This window comes from Carcharhinus amblyrhynchos, unplaced genomic scaffold (assembly GCF_965287045.1).
Source record: "Carcharhinus amblyrhynchos unplaced genomic scaffold, sCarAmb.v2.hapA scaffold_55, whole genome shotgun sequence".
NCBI lineage: Eukaryota > Metazoa > Chordata > Chondrichthyes > Carcharhiniformes > Carcharhinidae > Carcharhinus > Carcharhinus amblyrhynchos.
In genome coordinates this window covers 203,261-223,572 of record NW_027649796.1, presented here as the reverse complement: position 1 = coordinate 223,572, position 20,312 = coordinate 203,261, and the positions used below count along the sequence as shown (strand labels likewise).

General features: G+C 45.0%; 1 protein-coding gene across 1 annotated transcript in view; it reads left to right on the top strand.

The window, feature by feature from the left end:
* Window positions 1-20,312, top strand: part of LOC145337654 (NACHT, LRR and PYD domains-containing protein 3-like) — an 86,045-nt gene that overhangs the window by 24,251 nt on the left and 41,482 nt on the right. The window contains exons 4-7 of the mRNA XM_080182470.1: window positions 829-1,000; window positions 1,104-1,169; window positions 3,213-4,950; window positions 8,929-9,015. Of these exons, the coding sequence (XP_080038596.1) occupies window positions 829-1,000; window positions 1,104-1,169; window positions 3,213-4,950; window positions 8,929-9,015 (2,063 nt within the window). The remainder of the gene's footprint in view (window positions 1-828; window positions 1,001-1,103; window positions 1,170-3,212; window positions 4,951-8,928; window positions 9,016-20,312) is intronic.

The following is a 20,312-nucleotide window of genomic DNA, read 5'->3' as shown; positions in this document are numbered from 1 at the left end:
GAGTCTGTCCCGCTCTTTAATAAATATCATGTCTGATTTGATTGTAGCCTCCAATCTGCAGACTGCCTATCCACGATACCCATAACTCCTTGCTTACCAAGACGCCATCCCCCTCTCCATTCCTACCACCATTTCAGGAAGAGGGGTTTGGAAAAAAAAACATAGCCACATCTCATCTGGATTTAAGTGTGTGGAAAAAGTAGATCATGTTGTCAATCAGTAATCAAATGACATAGAATCATAGAAACCCTACAGTGCAGAAAGAGGCCATTCTGCCCATCAAGTCTGCACCGACCACAATCCCACCCTGGCCCTACCCCCCATCCCTACACATTTAACCGCTAATCCTTCTAACCAACGCATCTCAGGACACTAAGGAGCAATTTTAGCGTGGCCAATCAAGCTAACCTGCACATCTTTGGACTGTGGGAGGAAACCGGAACATCTGGAGGAAACCCACACAGACATGAGGAGAATGTGCAAACTCCACACAGACAGTGACCTAAGCCAGGAATCGAATACAGGTCCCTGGAGCTGTGAAGCAGCAGCGCTAACCACTGTCCCATCGCGTTGGACACTGAAGGACAGACAACTAATCACATGATTTCTAGTTTAGTTTATTCACATTTGTTTATTGTTAATGATTGGAATGAGATTTCAAGAGAATTTTCAGTCCGTGTTTATTACGGATCAGGACCCAGCCCAGTGACTGATTTCTGAGCTGAAAACAACTGGGAAATCCCATCACTGAGCAGATCCTTTCCTTCTCATTCTCAGTGTTTATCTTTCATTCTGTGTCTCATTATTCTTCATTATTATTCTTCATAGAAAGTCACTGATCTCGTGGATAAGGGAAACCGGGCGGATAGTTCCAAACTTCTCCTCAGTCTGGTGATGGAAAAAGGATCTCGGGCTCGAAGGGTGATGTGGGAATCCTTTGTGAGAATGTGTCACGGAGTTCCAAAGCTGAATAAAATACTGAAAGAAATACAGGAGCTTGGTACGGTAAAATCACAGTGAATTCAATTTCACATTTAAACACTGTCGATATCACTGTAATGTTACATAGAGCTGATTTCATGGAAGTTCATTTATTTAAACAGGTGCTGATTCATTTGATTATATGAACATCGCACATGGTTTATCTGAATTATCCAGTAACCTGAAAGGTAAGAGAGGAAATGGAGATTATAAACTATTTCACTTCTGAGAATCTGAATGATTGGAGCCTTTTTTAAAGAGATTGTGAAAATCTGGGATATTGAAAATTAAAGACTGTGGAAATTGGGACTGTGGAAATTCCAACGCCGGCATACCCACATCGAAATTGGGTAGAGCATGATTCGGTTTTGTCATTAATACTCAACCATACATAGCTTCAAATTACAATTCATATCATCTGTCATTTTTTTTCCAAAAATGTGTGTCCATTGCATCTTTTCACTTAATCCGGCTGTTAATTGCTATTAATTCTTAAGTCTTGTACACACCTGGCTGAAACCCGGTACTGTGTGAATCTCAGTACAGAGCTCCTGTGTGCCTGGGTGTTCTAACTAACAGAAAGCGAAGAGTGGGGGTAAATGGGTGTTTTTTTCTGGTTGGCGATCAATGACTAGTGTGCCTCAGGAGTCAGTGTTGGGACTGCAATTGTTTATGATTTACATTGATGATTTTGAGTTGGGGACCAAGTGTAGTATGTATGTCAAAATTCGCAAGTGAGTAGGGTGAGTAGCAGAGAAAAGTGTGCAGAGGCTGCTGAAAGTCTACAATGTAATATAGATAGTATAAGTGAGTAGGCGAGGCTCTGGCAAATGGAATACAATATTGATAAATGTGAGGTCACCCATTTTGGTAGGAATAACAGTAAAATTGATTATTATATAAATGGTTAAAAATTGCAGCATGCTGCTGTGCAGAGGGACCCGGGTGTCGTTGTGCAAGAATCTAAACGAGTTTGCAGGTTCAGCAGGGAATTGGGAACTCAAATGTAATTTTGTCCTTCATTGATAGACGGATGGAGTTTAAAAACAGCGAGGCTACGTTGCAGCTGCACCAGGTGCTGGTAGGTTCACACCAGGAGTACTGTGTACAGATTTGGTTTCCTTACTAGAGAAAGATATACTGACACGAGAGGGGGTGCTGTCAGCTCTGTGCCAGAGATCGGCGTGGAGCTGTATAAATTATTACAATGCGCATTTGAATTTGCTTAAAAGTCATTAGCGAGCCCAGCACTGAAATTTCCAGGCCCGTTAGCCTCTCGCCCTGTCACCCCCTCACGTCAGGAGTTGTTCACTCCAACGGGGTTTTGTATAACTTCCCATTTGCAGGGAGCTGGCGAACAGACCCCACTGGAGTGAAGGGGATGACATCGAAGCCCCTAGGAGGTTGGAGGTGGCTGGGATATCCTGGGCATTGTCAGCGTGGGCCCCTGGCACTGCCAAAGGGGCAAAATGCTTATGTCCAGGACATCTTGGCACTGCCTACTGGGTGCCAAGCAGTCCCAAGGGTTCAGGGCCTAATGGGGTTCGGGCCCGTGGGAGTGAGGGCGGGGAGTCCTGCTTCCACTCTGCATTCAGGCTGCGTGACGGAGAGAGGGAGAACAGTGATTGGGGCTGGTCATCAGGGTGGGGAGAGGGGATCAGCCTGCTGGGGGGTGTGAAGCCTATGTCGGGGTGGGGGGATGGGTCGGGACTGTGTGGGGGTGGGGGGTAATGATGGCCTGGGTGTGCTCACGGGGCTAACGACCAGGGCGCCGGCATTGTGGGGTCACAACGCATGTGCCGATCTTTGTGCTGACAGACCGCGTGCACAGTGGCCGCTCAGCGCAATGCTGCCGGTCTCTCCAGCTGGAATAGGCTCCATCCACTGATTTTCAACCTGATTCACGCTCGTGCACTCTGCTGTGCACAGATTGTGGGAGATTCATTTTGAAACTCCCGCTGAAAAGTCCAGAATGATTTACTCCAGTTCTTATAGAAATTTGACATTTAGATTCCTGTTTGGGAGAATCGCCCCCAAACATGTTATAGAAATTTTGGAATTAAGTGACGATCTGAAACTTTAAGTGGAAATTAATCATTGTCAAATGAGGTTTTCCATAACTCAATTTTATATCCTACTCAAACCTTGACTGACGGTGTAAAATAAATCCCTCAAATCAGCAAAGACAGTGTCTTAATGCAACTCACATTTTCTCTCTATTCTGATTGAAGATCTCCAACAGAAACACAAGGAGACACTCCGGGTACAAACTGAAACTCTGAGAGTGAACACTATCCTCATAAAGGAGAAGGTTAAGATTTTCCAGCTGGTTGATCGATACGCTGAGCTAACAGTTATTTCCAATGTTCGAGATCGGACACTTGTCGAACATGAACTGCTGGCAAGAGGCCGAGACCATGAAGAATGGAGAGAGAAACATCTCTGGAGAGAACTGGAAAAAATCCGAACTGATCAATTGTTCCAGAGCAGCTTTTCCCAGAGAAAATCCAAATCTGGGAATTCAGCAGCGATGAGTGGAGTCCCGGGAATTGGAAAAACAACAATGGTGCAAAAGATTGTTTATGACTGGGCCACTGGGAAAATATACCCACACTTTCAATTTGTCTTCAGTTTTAAATTCCGGGATTTGAACGCTATTAACTGCAGAATAAACCTGAGGAATTTGATACTCTTTTTCTATCCTTACTTTGGGAATTTTCTGGGAGAGCTGTGGAAGAAGCCAGAGGGATTGCTGTTTATATTCGATGGTTTGGATGAATTCAAGGACAGGACTGATTTTGCCGACGATCGGAGAAATACAGAACCTCAGTCCATGTGCACAGATCCTGAATGCTGGTGTGAAGTGTCTGACATTGTGTACAGTTTAATACAGCACAAGCTGCTCCCAGGATGTTCAGTGCTAGTGACCAGCCGCCCCACTGCATTACATTTATTAGAAAAGGCTAAGATCAGTGTCTGGACTGAAATCCTGGGATTTGTTGGTGATGAACGGAAGAAATATTTCAACAAGATTTTTGAAGATCAGACGGTGGCAGCGGCTGTTTTCAAACACGTGGAGGAGAACGAGATCCTGTACACCATGTGTTACAACCCTTCCTACTGCTGGATCCTCGCTCTGTCACTGGGTCCCTTCTTTACACAAAGAGACAGGAAACAGCAGCAAGTTCCCAAGACCATCACCCAACTATATTCCTACTATATTTACAACATTCTGAAAAACCATGGCCGAGAGATTGAAAACCCCCGTGATGTGTTACTGAAGCTTGGCGAGATGGCCTACACAGGAGTCTCCAAGAAGAAGATTGTGTTTAGAAATGGAGATTTGATTGAGTACAATCTACAACCTTCCCAGTTCCTGTCTGGGTTCCTGATGGAACTTTTGGAGAGAGATGATTCTGCCCAGAGTGTGGTTTATACATTCCCACATCTCACCATCCAAGAGTTTGTAGCTGCACTCACACAATTCCTGACTCCAGATCCCGGGGAGATTGGGAAACTCCTCAGTGAAGCCCACAGTGAGGAAGATGGGCGATTTGAGATATTTCTCCGTTTTGTTGCTGGTCTCTCCTCCTCACAGTCAGCTCGACCCCTGGAGGAGTTTCTGGGTAAATTTCTTCATCAAACAACCTGCCAAGTGATTGACTGGGTGAAGGAGAAGGTTGAAGGGCAGATTGGAGACACAGAGACTGAAACTGGGAAACGGAAGCTCCTGAACACATTCCACTACCTGTTTGAGTCTCAGAATAAAGCACTGGCTGAGAACACAGTGGGATCTGTGGAAACACTTTCATTTAGTGGATTGGGACTGACCCCGATTGACTGTGCAGTCCTGTCTCATGTCATTGGACTCTGTGATACAATAAAACACCTCAATCTAAAGTATTGCTACATTCAGTGTGAAGGGCTCCAGCGGCTGGGACCCGTTCTGCACAAGTGTCAGGGGTTGAGGTAACTGTTTGTTTGGTCTCATAGTGAATATTTTCATTGTTGAGAAGCCATTTCCTTTGTTCTAATAAAACAGAGACATGTTCATTCGAGGAAGTCAAGAGAGAAACAATGTCCAATGGTCACAGAGAAAGTGTGGGAGAATGGCACAAAGTAATAATGTTCATTTCAGAGCAGCTACAGATATGATGGGCCGATTGGCCTCATTCTGAACCTGTAATAAATCTATGATTCTCTGATAAAACTACATCATTTCAAGAAGGTAGATTCTCGTAGGCGAATAGCCATGGGCAATAAATGTTGGCAACACCGGCGATGCCCACGTTCCTTGAATGAATAAAAACAATATTGGGATGAATTTTAAAATAATTAGAGCTGTAAAGGCCTCCCTCCAAAATCTGAAAAAGGATCTTTCCCTCTCCCAACAGAAACCATTTGATTATGTACGATGCTGTCCAGAAATTAGTTTCTCTTGTTCAGTACAGCTTACAGTTTGTGTTTAATTATTATCAGGATTATTTTACTGAGCTCTACCTCTGTTATGTATTACAGTAGGTGTGTGTTATATTGGGACAATGTCCTTTATAAGACACGTGATCACTGGTGACATCCTCAGTTAGGGTTACTTTCTGAATCCCTGCATTGCCCTGCCTCTACTGGCAGCCTCTGTGAACACCGTCTTGCTTCTTGGGTTAACTGAAACTCAGTGCTTCTATCATTCATTGTGGGCCTCTGAATATAAACAACCACTTTTTTAACCTCTATAACTCTTACAATGTCGTAAATCTTAATTTAAAATGCAGGGACAGTTTAAAGTGAAACCAGGCAGGCAGCTTTGTTAACATGAAGTGAAATTAAAGTTTGGCCCTTTCTGAGCTCACAAGCACAGTAACACAAATTAAACTTAAACTCAGGGATTATTATCTGATGCCCACAAATATGAACTATTTCATAACAGTAAAGCCCAAGATACTGTATTCTTTATTAACTGCTACCTACACTTACCCTGCTAACACCAATGATCGATGTACATATACGTCCAGTCCCCTCTGATCCTGCAATCCGTTAACAATTCTACCGATTATTTTATATTGCTTCCTCATGTACATGTTTCCTGAAAGTCTCACCTCACACGTCTCTGCATTGAACTTAATCTGCCACCTATCTGTACACTCCACCATGGTCTGTTTTTCAGTCTCAAGCTCCCCTCCTCACAGTTTCCGATGCCTCAAAATTTTCTGTGATCAACAAACTTTGAAATTTTCCTCTATACTGCAAACACCGAGATCATTCATAAATATCAGGGAAAAGCAAGGATCCCAATACTGACTGCGAGGGTTCTCCACTACAGACATTCTCCAGCCTGGAAAATATCCATTACTTTTTATTCATCCAATTTTGTATCCACATTAATACTTTCCCATTTATTTAAGGAGCTTATGCCACAAGTCTGTGTTACTGCATCAGATAATTTTTGAATATCCGTGTACACCACACCAACAGCAGAACTGTCATTGACCCTTTCAGTTGCTTCCTCCAATTCACAACAATATAACGCCAGTAGCAAACAACATTTTGTCTTTTTGTTAACCAACCAATGAATTTAGTTTTCCTCTATGTCACTATTAGATTCACCATTTCCCTTTTGAACTCAGCGTGGGCTGCCTCAGAGTAGTTAAATGATCAACTGACCCTCCAACCCTCAGCTAAGTTTAACACTACTGCTCCAGGCTCAAGCACATTATGAAGTCTCACAACACCAGGTTAAAATCCAACCAGTTTATTTGATAGTAAACCCACAAGCTTTCGGCATTTGTCCCTTTGTCAGGTGAGTGTCTGTGTCGATATGCACAATCTCCTTGGAGATCCTCTCCACTTGGATCTGGCAGTTTGTGGTGTCGATGGTAGCCATGATGTGGAGATGCCGGCATTGGACTGGGGTCCGACAGTAAGAAATCTCACAACAACAGGTTAAAGTCCAACCAGTTTATTTGATAGTAAACGCACAGTCTTTTAGCGTTTGCCCCTTCGTCACTGGAATTGCATTTCGGGACTTTTGAGGTGTAGGTGCACCCACAGTGTTGTAATAAAGAGTGTCCCAGGATTTTGAACCAGTGACTGTGAAGGAACGATGATATATTTCCAAGTCAGGATGGTGCATATCTTGGAAGGGAATGGCCAGGTGGTGATGTTTCCATTAATCTGTTGCCCTGGTCCTTCCAGGGATAGAAATCACCAGTTTGGAAGGTGCTGTGTAAGGGGCCATGGTGAGTTGTTGCACTGCATCTTGTAGATGGCCCAATAACCACAACTAACTTTGTGCTGTGTTACTCCAACCGGCAGAGAGGTTTTTCTCTCATTTCCATTGATTTCAGTTTTTCTCTGGCTCCTCTTTGCTACATGTGGTCATATGTGAAGGGCAGACACTCTCATCTCACATCCTGAGTTCAGCTGTGTTATCCGTGTTTGCATCAAGGCTGTAATGAGGTAGGGGGCTGAGTGACCCTGAATAAGCACAAGCTCAGAGTCAGCGAGCAGGTCATTGCTAATTCAATGCCATTTGATAGTCTCGATGATGCCTTCCATTACTGTGCATTACTGATGGGATGGTAAATGGACAGATTGGATTTGTTCTCTCTTGTTTTTTGTGTACGGTCATACCTAGAAAAACTTTCACTGTTTTGGGTAAATGTCAGTGTTGTAGCTGTACAGGAACTGCTTGGCTTGGAACAGAGCAACTGCTGGAGCAGAAATCTTCAGCACAATTACTGGAATATTGGCAAGACCCGTGATCTTTGCAGTATCCTGTGCCCTCAGCTATTTCTTGACACCATTTGGAGTGAATTGTATTAGTTGAAGACATATCTGTGATGCTGGGGACCTCTGGATGGATCCGCACTGAAGTTAGTTACTAATATTTGAACTGATGTGAGGATGGGATATTTTTGGAGCCTCCTCCTTCTGCTGTTTCATCGTCCACTACCATTCACAGTTAAATGTGGCAGAACTGCAGAGCTTAGATCTGAGCTGAGGGAATTCCCTGAATGAGGAAACCTGCTGCTGGAAAATCCCCAGTCAAACTGTCAGTGATATGAAACAGGGTTTTCAGATAACCCTTTTCCTATGTGAGGATCTCCTGGGAAGAGGGAACTCCCGGAAATAGAACACTAGCCATACTTGCAGAAAATGTGGAGCCTGTTTAATGTGGAATAAAGTGGGAGACACTCCTTTTCCCCCATCAACTGTTCAAGCAGAAATATTCCAGCTTTCTAATGGGGAATAATCTTTCCTTATTGTATAAAATCCAGGGGATGGATCTTCCAGCAAAAGTTAACACAGCTTCACAATTTAACTCACCCTGAGATATTATACAGATTAATCTAATGTCAAGAGTTAAGAAGTACAGGGAATCACAGCTTTATCATTTAACTCTCAGTAAATTGTACAATTTCCATAAAATCCTGGATTTATGTAACAGCAGAAATGATTTGAATTTCTGGAAACTTGGCAGGGTCAGTGAGATTCAGGAGGGTAATTCTGATGATCAGGAAATGTGACCAGAATGAGGGATGTGTTTAAAAATTACTTGCTTGTTCTCAGGATGTGGACATTGCTGGCTAGTCTGGCATTCATTGCCCATCCCTGATTACCCTCACATCCTCTAGGAGACATTAGCAGTGGGCAACAAATGCTGGTTTAACCATTGACACCCATATCCAAGAACAATTGAACAAAAATTTATATGTTGAGAGGTGTAAAAATGGTTTTCACCAGTAGGCAAACCAGTGATAGTGATTTTATTTATCATTTTCCACTGCTGATCATTTTCTTTTCCATTCAGCTGAAATGACAATGACCTCAGCATCGTACCTTGAATCAGTTCCCCACTGGTGCTAAGTTTCTGACACAAAAATAAGCCCAGTTTCTTTCTCTAGTGAAAATTCAGCTGATTTTAATGTGTTTTTCACTCTATCTGTTCAGTCTGGATGTCAATAGCATGGGAGATTCAGGAATGAAGATACTGTCTGCGACACTGAAGAATCCAGACTGCAAAATACAGGCACTGAGGTAAGTGCCAGACTTTGTGAGATTGTTTATAATAATTGGGTGTCTGACAGTGTAAATTATTATCAGTGTCAGTAATAGTGTCATTACTAATCACTACACATCATTCCTGTCAGTATTAGTGTTATTGTTAAACACCATGGATTTACTCTGCTTCCTGTAATCTTTCCCTCTCTGATCTCCAGGTTGGAGTGTAACAGCCACAGATATTCTCACCTCCACACTCAGTACAAACCAGTCAGTGATGTGTCTGAACCTGAGTTACAATAAACTGCGGGATTCAGGAGTGAAAGCTTCAATTATTCATTTATAATTAGAACATAGAACACTACAGCACAAACAGGCCCTTCGGCCCACAAGTTGTGCCGATCACATCATCACCTACCAACCTACAGACCTATCTATAACCCTCAATCTCATTAAACCCCATATACTCATCCAGAAGTCTTTTAAAAGACCCCAGCGAGTTCGCCTCCACCACCACTGACGGCAGCCGATTCCATTCACTCACCACCCTCTGAGTGAAAAACTTACCCCTAACATCACTTCTGAACTTCCCTCCCCGCACCTTAAATCTGTGTCCTCTCGTAGCAACCATTTCAACCCGGGGAAATAGCCTCTGAGAGTCCACCCTATCTATTCCTCTCAACATTTTGTAAACTTCTATCAGGTCGCCTCTCAACCTTCGTCTCTCCAGGGAAAAGAGTCCCAGCTCCCTCAACCTAACTTCATAAGGCATGCCTCCCAGTCCAGGCAACATCCTTGTAAATCTCCTCTGTACCCTTTCAATAGCTTCTACATCTTTCCTATAGTGAGGCGACCAGAACTGCGCACAATACTCTAAATGAGGCCTGACAAGGGTCAATGATTATTCTCAAATCATTCATTAGAATAAAAAGATAAACAAAACAATTAAATGCTTGTAGAAATACACAGATGGGAGGTCACATGTTCAAACTAGTGAATTTGTCATTCAGATTATAGATGTTGAAGTCTGTAAGCTTCTCAGTTTGATTAAAAGTATACAAGTGTTGTATATCGACAAGTTAACAAATGACATTGAAATCTGATGAGTTGGACGGCATGGTAGCACAGTGGTGCTTCACAGCTCCAGGGACCTGGGTTCTATTGCCGGCTTGGGTCACGGTCTGTGTGGAATTTGCACATTCTCCTTGTGTCTGCGTGGGTTTCCTCCGGGTGCTCTGGTTTCCTCCCACAGATGTGCAGGTTAGGTTGATTGGCCTTGCTAAAATTGCCCTTTAGTGTCCTAAGAACATAAGAAATAGGAGCAGGAGTGGGCCATCTAGCCCTTCGAGCCTGCCCCGCCATTCAACAAGATCATGACTGATCTGAAGTGGATCAGTTCCACTTTCCCGCTTTCTCCGCATAACTCTTAATTCCCTTGTCTATCAGAAACCTATCTACCCATGACTTAAATATATTTAGCGAGGTCGCCTCCACCACTTCAACGGGCAGAGAATTCCAGAGATTCACCACCCTTTGAGTGAAGAAGTTCCGCCTCAACTCTGTTCTAAACTGCTCCCCCCCCACCTTATCTTGAGGCTGTGCCCTCTAGTCCTGCTGTCCTTTCTGAGCAGGAAGAATCTCTCCACCTCTACCCTATCCATCCCTTTCATTATCTTATACATCTCTATAAGAGCCCCCTTCATCCTTCTAAATTCCAACGAGTACAGACCCAGTCTATTTAGTCTCTCTTCATAGTCCAACCCCCTCATCTCCGGTATCAGCCTAGTGAACCTCCTCTGCACTCCCTCCAAGGCCAAAATATCCTTCCGCAAGTGCGGCAACCAAAACTGCACACAGTACTCCAGCTGCAGCCTCACTAGTGCCCTGTACAGTTGCAGCAAGACCTCCCTGCTTTTATATTCAATCCCCCTCGCTATAAAGGCCAGCATCCCATTCGCCTTCTTGATCACCTGCTGCACCCGCAGACTAGGTTTTTGTGAGGGGAATTGCTTGATAGAGCAGACGCAGCACGGTTTCGTTAAGGGGAAGTCGTGTCTGACAAATTTATTGGAGTTCTATGAGGATGTGTCTAGGGCGGTGGATAGAGGAGAGCCGGTGGATGTGGTCTTACTTGATTTTCAGAAGGCGTTTGACAAGGTACTTCACAAGAGGTTATTGCAGAAGGTAAGGGGGAATGGAGTTGGGGGTAGGGTGTTAGCGTGGATAGAGGATTGGCTGTCAAATAGGAGGCAGAGAGTGGGGGTCAATGGGTGCTATTCGGATTGGCGGTTGGTGACTAGTGGAGTGCCCCAGGGGTCGGTGCTGGGGCCTCAGCTATTTACCATTTATATCGATGATCTGGAGGAGGGAACCGAGTGTATGGTGTCAAAATTTGCTGATGACACCAAGATTGGTGGAACGGCAAATTGTGCTGAGGGTGTGGAGAGTCTGCAGAAGGATCTAGATAGGCTGGGTGAATGGGCCAGGAAATGGCAAATGAAATTTAATGTTGGCAAGTGCGAGGTGGTCCACTTTGGTAGGAATAATGGTAGGAAGGACTATTATTTGCATGGCGAAAAACTGCAGCAGGCGACGGTGCAGAGGGACCTCAGGGTCCTTGAGCATGAGTCGCAAAAACCCAGCCTGCAGGTGCAGCAGGTGGTCAGGAAGGCTAATGGGATGCTGGCCTTCATAGCGAGGGGGATTGAATATAGAAGTAGGGAGGTCTTGCTGCGGCTGTATAGGGCATTGGTGAGGCCGCAACTCGAGTACTGTGTGCAGTTTTGGTCGCCGCACTTGTGCAAGGATATTTTGGCCTTGGAGGGAGTGCAGAGGAGGTTTACTAGGCTGATGCCGGAGTTGAGGGGGTTGAGCTATGAGGAGAGGCTGAATAAACTAGGCTTGTACTCGTTAGAGTTTAGAAGAATGAGGGGAGATCTCATTGAGACATATAAGATGATGAATGGGATGGATAGGATAGAGGTGGAGAGACTCTTCCCGCTCAGAAAGGACAGTAGGACTAGGGGGCACAGCCTCAAGATAAAGGGGGGGGCGGTTTAGAACGGAGTTGAGGAGGAACTTCTTCACTCAAAGGGTGGTGAATCTCTGGAATTCTCTGCCCGTTGAAGTGGTGGAGGCTGCCTCGCTAAATATTTTTAAGACGCGGGTTGATGGGTTTTTGATAAGCGAGGGGATTAAGGGTTATGGGGAGAGGGCGGGAAAGTGGAACTGAGCCACGACAGATCAGCCATGATCTTATTGCATGGCGGGGCAGGCTCGAAGGGCTAGATGGCCTACTCCTGCTCCTATTTCTTATGTTCTTATGTAAGGACCCCCAGGTCCCTCTGCACCGTAGCATGCCGCAGCTTTTCGCCCTTTAAAGAGTAATCCCTCCTACTATTTTTTCTGCCAAAGTAGATAACCTCACACTTGCTAACATTGTACTCCATCTGCCAGGTCCTCGCCCACTCGCTCAGCCTCTCCAGATCCCTCTGCAGACTTTCCACACCCTCCGCACAATTTGCTTTTCCGCTCATCTTTGTGTCATCAGCAACTTTCGTCACCCTACACTCAGCCCCTTCCTCCAGATTCTCTATGTAAATGGTAAATAGCTGAGGCCCCAGCACCAATCCCTGTGGCACTCCACTAGTCACCAACCGCCAACTAGAATAGCACCCATTGATACCAACTCTCTGCCTCCTATTAGACAACCAATCCTCTATCCACGCTAACACCTTACCCCCAACTCCATGCCCCTTAACCTTCTGAAGCAACCTTTTGTGAGGCACCTTATCAAACGCCTTTTGAAAATCGAGAAACACCACATCCACCGGTTCCCCTCTGTCTACATCCTCACAGAAATCCAATAAATTTGTCAAACATTCGTTCTGAGATGCACAGGTAGGAGGGATTAGCAGGAAAATATGTACGGATATGGGGGTAAGCCTGGGTGTGATTGTGGTCAGTGCAGACTCGATGGGTCGAATGGCGTCTTTCTGTACTGTAAGGTTTCAATGATTTCTATGAGTTGTATCCCGAGGGATCCACTCTCAAATGTGTGTTAAACGGAGCTGAAGGATCATTTTAAAAGTTAAGGTAAAGATTGAGGTGGAGAGTATTAGGAAGAGATCTCCAGTGTTTACAAGCCAGGAACTCTTACACCCCAGGAGGCGGGACAGTAAATTGCAATGCAGAAATACGAATGGATATAGATAGGTTAGGAGAGTGGACCAAAATGATGGACTTTAATGTCGATAAGGGTGAGGTGGTGCATTTTGGTTGGAAAAATGGCAAGATGACTTATTATCTTAATGGGTGGAGACTTTAGGGTGGAACGGTGCAGAAGAATCTGGTTGTCCCCTTTCATGAGTCCCATAAAACTAGCATGTAGCTACAGCAGATAATAAAAAAATGTTGGCATTTATAGCTAAAGGAATAGAATACAGAAGTAAAACAAAAGTATTGTTGCAGCTATACAAGGTGAGGCCGCACCTGGAGTATTGTGCACAGTTTTGGTCCCCTTATTTGAGGAAAGATGTAGTGGAATTGGAGGCTGTTCAGAGGACGTTCATTAGATTGATTCCAGAGGTGAGGGGTTTGTCGTATGAAGAGAGATTGAACAGTTTAGGCTCAGACTCTGTGGGATTTCGAAGAATGAGGGGAGATCAAATTGAAATATGGAAGATAGTAAAAGGTATGGATAAAGTAACTTCCACTGGTGGGACATTCTAGGATGAGAAATCCTCATCTTAGGATAAGGAGCAGCAAATTTAAAACAGAGTTGAGGAGAAACTACTTCTCCCAAAGGGTCCTGAATCTGTGGAATTCACTACCCCAAAGTGCGGTGGATGCTGGGACAGTGAGTAAATTTACAAAGGATTTGGACAGATTTTTAATCGGTAATGGGTTGAAGGGTTATGGGGGAGATGGCAGGAAAATGGGGATGAGGAACATATCAGCCATGATCGAATGGCGGAGCAGACCCGATGGGCTGAATGGCCTAATTCTGTTCCTGTATCTTATGAACTCGTGAATTAATGAGCTCAAGGCTCAGCTCAGCTGCCAGTGGTAATAATCAGAGTACAGAATGGTCAGAATTATATCAATATTAATAATGCCACAAATGCTGGACATGTCGCTAACATTAGGTGACACGGTGGCACAGTGGTCAGCACTGTTACCTCACAGCGCCAGGGACCATGGTTCAATTCCAGCCTTGAGTGACTTTATGTAAAGAGTTTGCACATTCTCCCCGTGTCTGTGTGGGTTTCCTCCGGGTGCTCCGGTTTCCTTCTACAATCCAAAGATGTGCAGGTTCGGTTGATTGGCTATGCTAAGTTGTCCCTAGCACTCTCAGGATGTGTAAGTTAGGGGGATCAGTGGGCCATATATGTGGAGTTTTAGAGACAGGGCCTGGGTAAGATATTCTTTCAAAAAAATTGGTGCAGACTCGATGGGCCCAATGGCCTCCTGCATTCTGGGAATTCCAAGATTCCAGAAACAAGCCACAAGAATCCCATCGTTACTGATGAGGGAACCCAGAGCATCAGTACAAACGACGAGGCTGAAACATTAGCAGCCATCTTCAGCCAGAAGTGACGAGTAGGAAGATTAATCTCGGTCTCCTCCTGAGGTCCCCAGCATTACAGATATCAATCTGATTCACTGTATGTGAGGTAAAGAAATGACTGAAGGCACTGCGTACTGCAAAATCTGTCAGCCTGGCAGTACCCCAGCAATGGTACTGAAGAATTGTGCTCCATAACTAGTCATTCCCCGAGCCAAACTGTTCCAGTAGAGCTACAACACTGGATCTATCCCACAATGTGGAACAAAGCAGAACAAATCCAACCCGGTGAATTACTACTCCATCAGCCTTCTCTTGATCATCAGAAAAGTGTCATCCTTCCAGTGCCTCATGATCATCACTGCAGGGGTTCCTCAGGGTGATGTCTGAAGCCCAACCACCTTCAATTGCTTTATCAATGTCCTTCCTTCCATTATAAGGTCAGAGTGAGGATGCTCACTAATGATTGTACAATGCTCAGTACTGTTCACAATTCCTCACAGACTGAAGCAGTTCATGTCCATAAACAGCAAGACCTGAACAAAACAGAAAATGCTGGAAAATCCCAGCATGTCTGACAGCTTCTGTGGAGAGAGAACAGCGAACCCTTCGAATCTGGATGGCTTTTCATCGGAGCTCGGGGCTGAAGAACGTTCAGGCTTAACCTGATAAATGGCAAGTAATGTTTCACGACATAAATGCCAGGGAAAGACCACCTCCAAAAGAAGGGAATCAAAACCATATTCCCTTTACATTGAATGGCAGCACCATCACTGAGTGGTGGGGGCACACTGGGACTATTGAACAGACACTGAACTGTAAACACTGTGGCTCCAAGGCCTGGGAATTCAGCGATGAGCAACTCACCTCCTGTCTCACAAATGCTTGTTCTCTGTCAACAAGGCACAAGTCAGCAGTGTGATGGGATTTTCTCATCTTGCTGGAATTAGTGCAGCTTCAGAAATATTCAAGAAGCTGATCTGTGTCAGAGGAGCTGAATGGATCAGCAGGCCATCCACCAAATTAAACATTGACTCTCTCCATCACTGACACACAGTGCCAGCAGTGTGTATCACATACAAGGTGGATTGTAGCAACTCACCAAATTTCCTGAGACAGCACATGTTTGGAACATGCTATCTATCACCTGGATGGACAAGGATATCAGAAGACTGGAACACCAACCAGCTTCAGATTCCTTTCCAATCCACACAACATCCTGCCTTTGGAAAATATTGCTTTGCCATCATTACTATGGGATCATAATCCTGGATGTCCCTTCCTACCAGCATTGTACCGGATGGCTGCAGAATTTAAGAAGATGGCTCACCACCCCCTTCCCAAGGGCAATTGGGGATTTGCTGGATGTGTTGACATTGCCCATGACACCATCAACCTAATGAAGAATTAATAAATTTATTACCCACTGAAAGAATGGGTAATTGTGCCTGTGTGTAACCCAAAGACAGTTACAGAGGAGAGATACAACAGCTGCTACAGGGCAGCATGAGTGACCATTGAGCAGGCCAGAGGGCTTCTAAAGATGGATCTGGTGGAACTATTCAATATACCCAGCAAGAGTCTCAAATATCCTGGTGTTGTGCTGTGCTCTATACAACCTGGAGTTAGAGTGGAGAAGCTTTGAACAAAGTGTGATTTTGAACAAGTGCGATATTGACCAGATGCTTCATGATGAGGAACCCCGTGGACCACAGGCCAGGGACCATGGGATATGTATCAGGGAGGATGGAGATTAATTATTACAGATATGGTTTGCATGAGTCTTACTCACACGGCCATTCAATGTAATAAATCTTCCACATCTTCCACCTTGTACTCCCCGTTGCTGTTTCTGTGAATGTTCTACCATTTCTCTGGAGCCATCATCACATGAGACAAAGACATTGGAAATGTATTCACCTCATTCAATGTGATATTTCTCATCTCTCATTCCCAGGGACCGTGGAAGACCCATTAATGTGGTGAAGGATTGTTTTAGTAGTGCGCCATCTCTGAATTTATTAAAAACACATGCATAACAAGGTGACCAACAAACAACAAAGTACAACCCTGTGAAACCCAAGGAGGCAACCCTACCATGACAATCACAGCCATCCCCACACTTCCCACTGAGCTACAGGCAGGACCTTTACCTCTCTCCTCTGGGAATTTCGACGACTGTGGTCTTTGTCCTTGGATTTTGAGTCCTGGAAGGATCTGACCGACTGCGGGTCACCTGCACAGATACTGGAATTGTCCTTGTTATCATAGCTCATGAGGTGCTTGTGTCATGGTCAGAGCAGAAGAGGACCCACTGCCCACACCAGGGCCATCCTGAGAGGAGCCCCCAGATGCTGCAGGCAGTTAATGCTATATCCATTCAGGGCAAACTGGACCCTCCCTGTTCAGCTGAGGAGTGAGGGTCCTGACAGTGACTCCAGACGCATTTTCTCCTCTCGTCCAGCCACTGTTTCACAGAGCTCATGGAGGTGGTGATAACAAGCCGGTCTCTGTGTGTCTCCAGTGGGTGATAGGCTGGATGTGACTCTCCATGAAGGTCACCAATCTCTCTGTGGAGGATGTTATTTGTGCTCATACCTGAGACATGGTAACACTGCTGGTCTGGATTGACTCCTCCATCCTTTGTGTATGGATACACAGAACCTTTGGAAACTCCACCGGATGTTAAAATACCTTACACTGCAGCTCCAGTATCTGCTGCATTGTTAAAGACTCCAGTCACATTTCACCTTCCACAAGCTGGTAATGTCCTCACCCCTCGAAGTGTGAGTGAACTCAGCTATTGCTGCCTCCATCAGCTGCTCGGGTTTGTGTGTGCTGTCCTGTGCTGCCAGATTGTAACCCCTTTGCTAATCGTGTGAGGCAGTATGTTCTCTGGTGGAGGTTATGGGGAATAGTGTGACAGAGCACCCTGTGTGAACCCTCCTCTTCTTCCGAGGTAGACACTTGTTTCCCTCTCGCAGCAGGTGATGTTTGGTGTGAGAGAGTGAAGAATGTTAGAGGGTAATGCACATTCCAACATGTCCTGGAGACTGTTCCTAACCCAGAGCTCCATGTGACCAATGGTGAACACACAAGCACCAGGTTTTGGACTCAGCAGCAGAGTCTCTCCTGTGCCCGTCACTCACTCACTCTCTCTCTGGATCCACAACCCATCTCACCATCAGCGATTGCCCACCCAGCCTCCAGGTCTCCCAGTTCCAGCATTTCATCTTCCATTGGCATAAGGATGACACAATCCAGACACTCTCACTCTTGACTCCTTCTCTGACGCTCTGTGCCCTCTTCTACAAGCACATAAATTTCCATTGTTACTCACCCATCAAAGACACACACAAGCCTATGGTGCTGCCAGACTGCCCATCATGGGACCACCAGGATGGTCACTCAGTGTGGGCAGTACAGCAGTCATCTCTGACTGACCGGAACCCTTCACAGAGAGGCTGACATGTTCCTGAAGATTGATGCTGCTGTTTGGACATTGCCAGTGTCTGGGTGGAGATGTTCTTTCCACAATTTCTCTTCCATCCTTATTCACATATCAGCCTGTAAGTTTAACGCTCACCTTGTCAGAACATAGCAGGTTATTGATCCTTTTGCCTCACTGCAGCCACGTGCTGCCTGCTCTGGCCCTCGGCAGTTTCTATCCAGACTTGTATAGGTTAGAACATAGAACGTATAGCAGTACAGGACATTGGGTCCTTGATGTTGTGCCGAACTTTGTCTAAAACCAAGATCAAGCTATCACATTCCCTTTAATTCAGATGTCCTCCAGGTGCCTATCCAATAACAGCTTGAAAGTTCCTAAAGTGTCCGACTCCACTATCACAGCGGGCAGTCCATTCCACACCCCAACCACTCTGAGTAAAGAACCTTCCTTGAACATCCCTCCTATATCTCCCACTATGAATATTATAGTTCTGCTCACCAGTCACAGCTACATCCACCCGAGGAAATAGTGTCTGAACATATGCTCTATCTAGTCACCTCATCATCTTATAAACCTCTATTGAGTTGCCTCTCATCCTTCTCCACCCTAAAGAGAAAAGCCCCAGCTCCCTCAACTTTTTCTCATAAGACCTACCCTCCAAACAAGGCACCATCTGATAAATCTCTTCTGCACTCTCTCCAATGCTTCCACATCCTTCTTATAGTGAGGTAACTAGAACTGCACACAATGTTCCAAATGTGGTCTTACCAACGTCCAGTGTAGTTGCAGCATAACCCCACAGCTCTTAAACTCAAACCCCCTGTTAATAAACGCTAACACACTATAGGCCTTCTTCACGGCTCTATCCACTTGAGATCTGTGGATATGAACCCTAAGATCTCTCTGTTCCTCCACGTTCCTCAGAACCCTGCCGTTGACCTTGTAGTCTGCATTCAAATTTATCCTACCAAAATGAATCCCCTCACACTTATTAGTCTTAAACTCCATCTGCCATTTTTCCATCCAGCTTTGCATCCTATCAATGTCTCTTTGCAGCCTGCAAGAGCCCTCCACCTCATCCACTACTCCACCATTCATCAGGACATTTACTGACCCACCCTTCAGCCTCCTCCTCCATGTCATTGATAAAAATCACAAATAGTAGAAGACCCAGCACTGATCCCTGTGGTACACTGCTGATGACTGGTCTCCACTCTGAAAATTTTCCATCCACCACCACCCTCTGTCTTCAATGAGTAGCCAGTTACTTATCCAATTGGCCAAATTTTCCTCTAGCCCACACCTCCCAGCTTTCTTCATGAGTTGACCAAACGCCTTACTAAATTCCATGTATAAAACATCAACTGTTCTACCTTCATCTACACACTTAGTTACCTCCTCAAAGGATTCAATCAGATTTGTGAGGCTATCTCGGATTAAGCTGCATCTTTCCAAATAGTCATAAATCCTATCCCCCAGGACATTTTCAATTAACTTACCGACCTCAGAAGTAAGACTAACCGGCCTATAATTACCAGGGTCAATTTATTTCCTCTCTTGAACAGAGGAGCAACATTCGTCACTCTGCAGTCCTCTGGCACAATCCCCATGGACAGTGAGAACACAAAGATCAAAGCCAAATGCTCTGCAATCTCATCCATTGCCTCGCAAAGTATCCTAGGAAATATTCTATCTGGCCTAGGGGACTTATCGATACTCAAGTTTTTCAAAATTGCTAATATAGAACATCTACCTCCTCCAGCCTATCAGCCTGTGTCACAATCTCATCCTCAAAAAAATGGCCCCTCTCCTTAATGAACACTGAAGAAAAGTATTCATTCATCGTCTCTCCTATCTCTTCTCGCTCCATGCACAAGTTCCCACTACTATCCTTGACCAGCCCTAACCTCACCCTGGTCACTCTTTTAGCTCTCACATTATTGTAAAAAACCTTGGGGTTTTTGTTGATCCGACCCGCCAATGACTTCTCATACTCCATCCTAGCTCTCCTAAGCCTTTTTTGTTTAGCTCATTCCTTGCTACCTTGTAACCCTCAAGTGACACAACTGAACCTTGTTTTCTCATCCTTACATACGCTTCCTTTTTCAACCTCTTTTGTGAACCATGGTTCCCTCTCTCGGCCATTTCCTCTCTACCTGACAGGGACATACCGATCAAGGACACACAGTATTTGTTCCTTGGATAAACACCACTTTTCATTTGTGCCTTTCCCTGAGAGTATCTGTTCCCATCGTATTCTCGCTAATTCTTGCCTTATCGCATGACAATTACCCCTGTCCCAATTATAAACCTTGC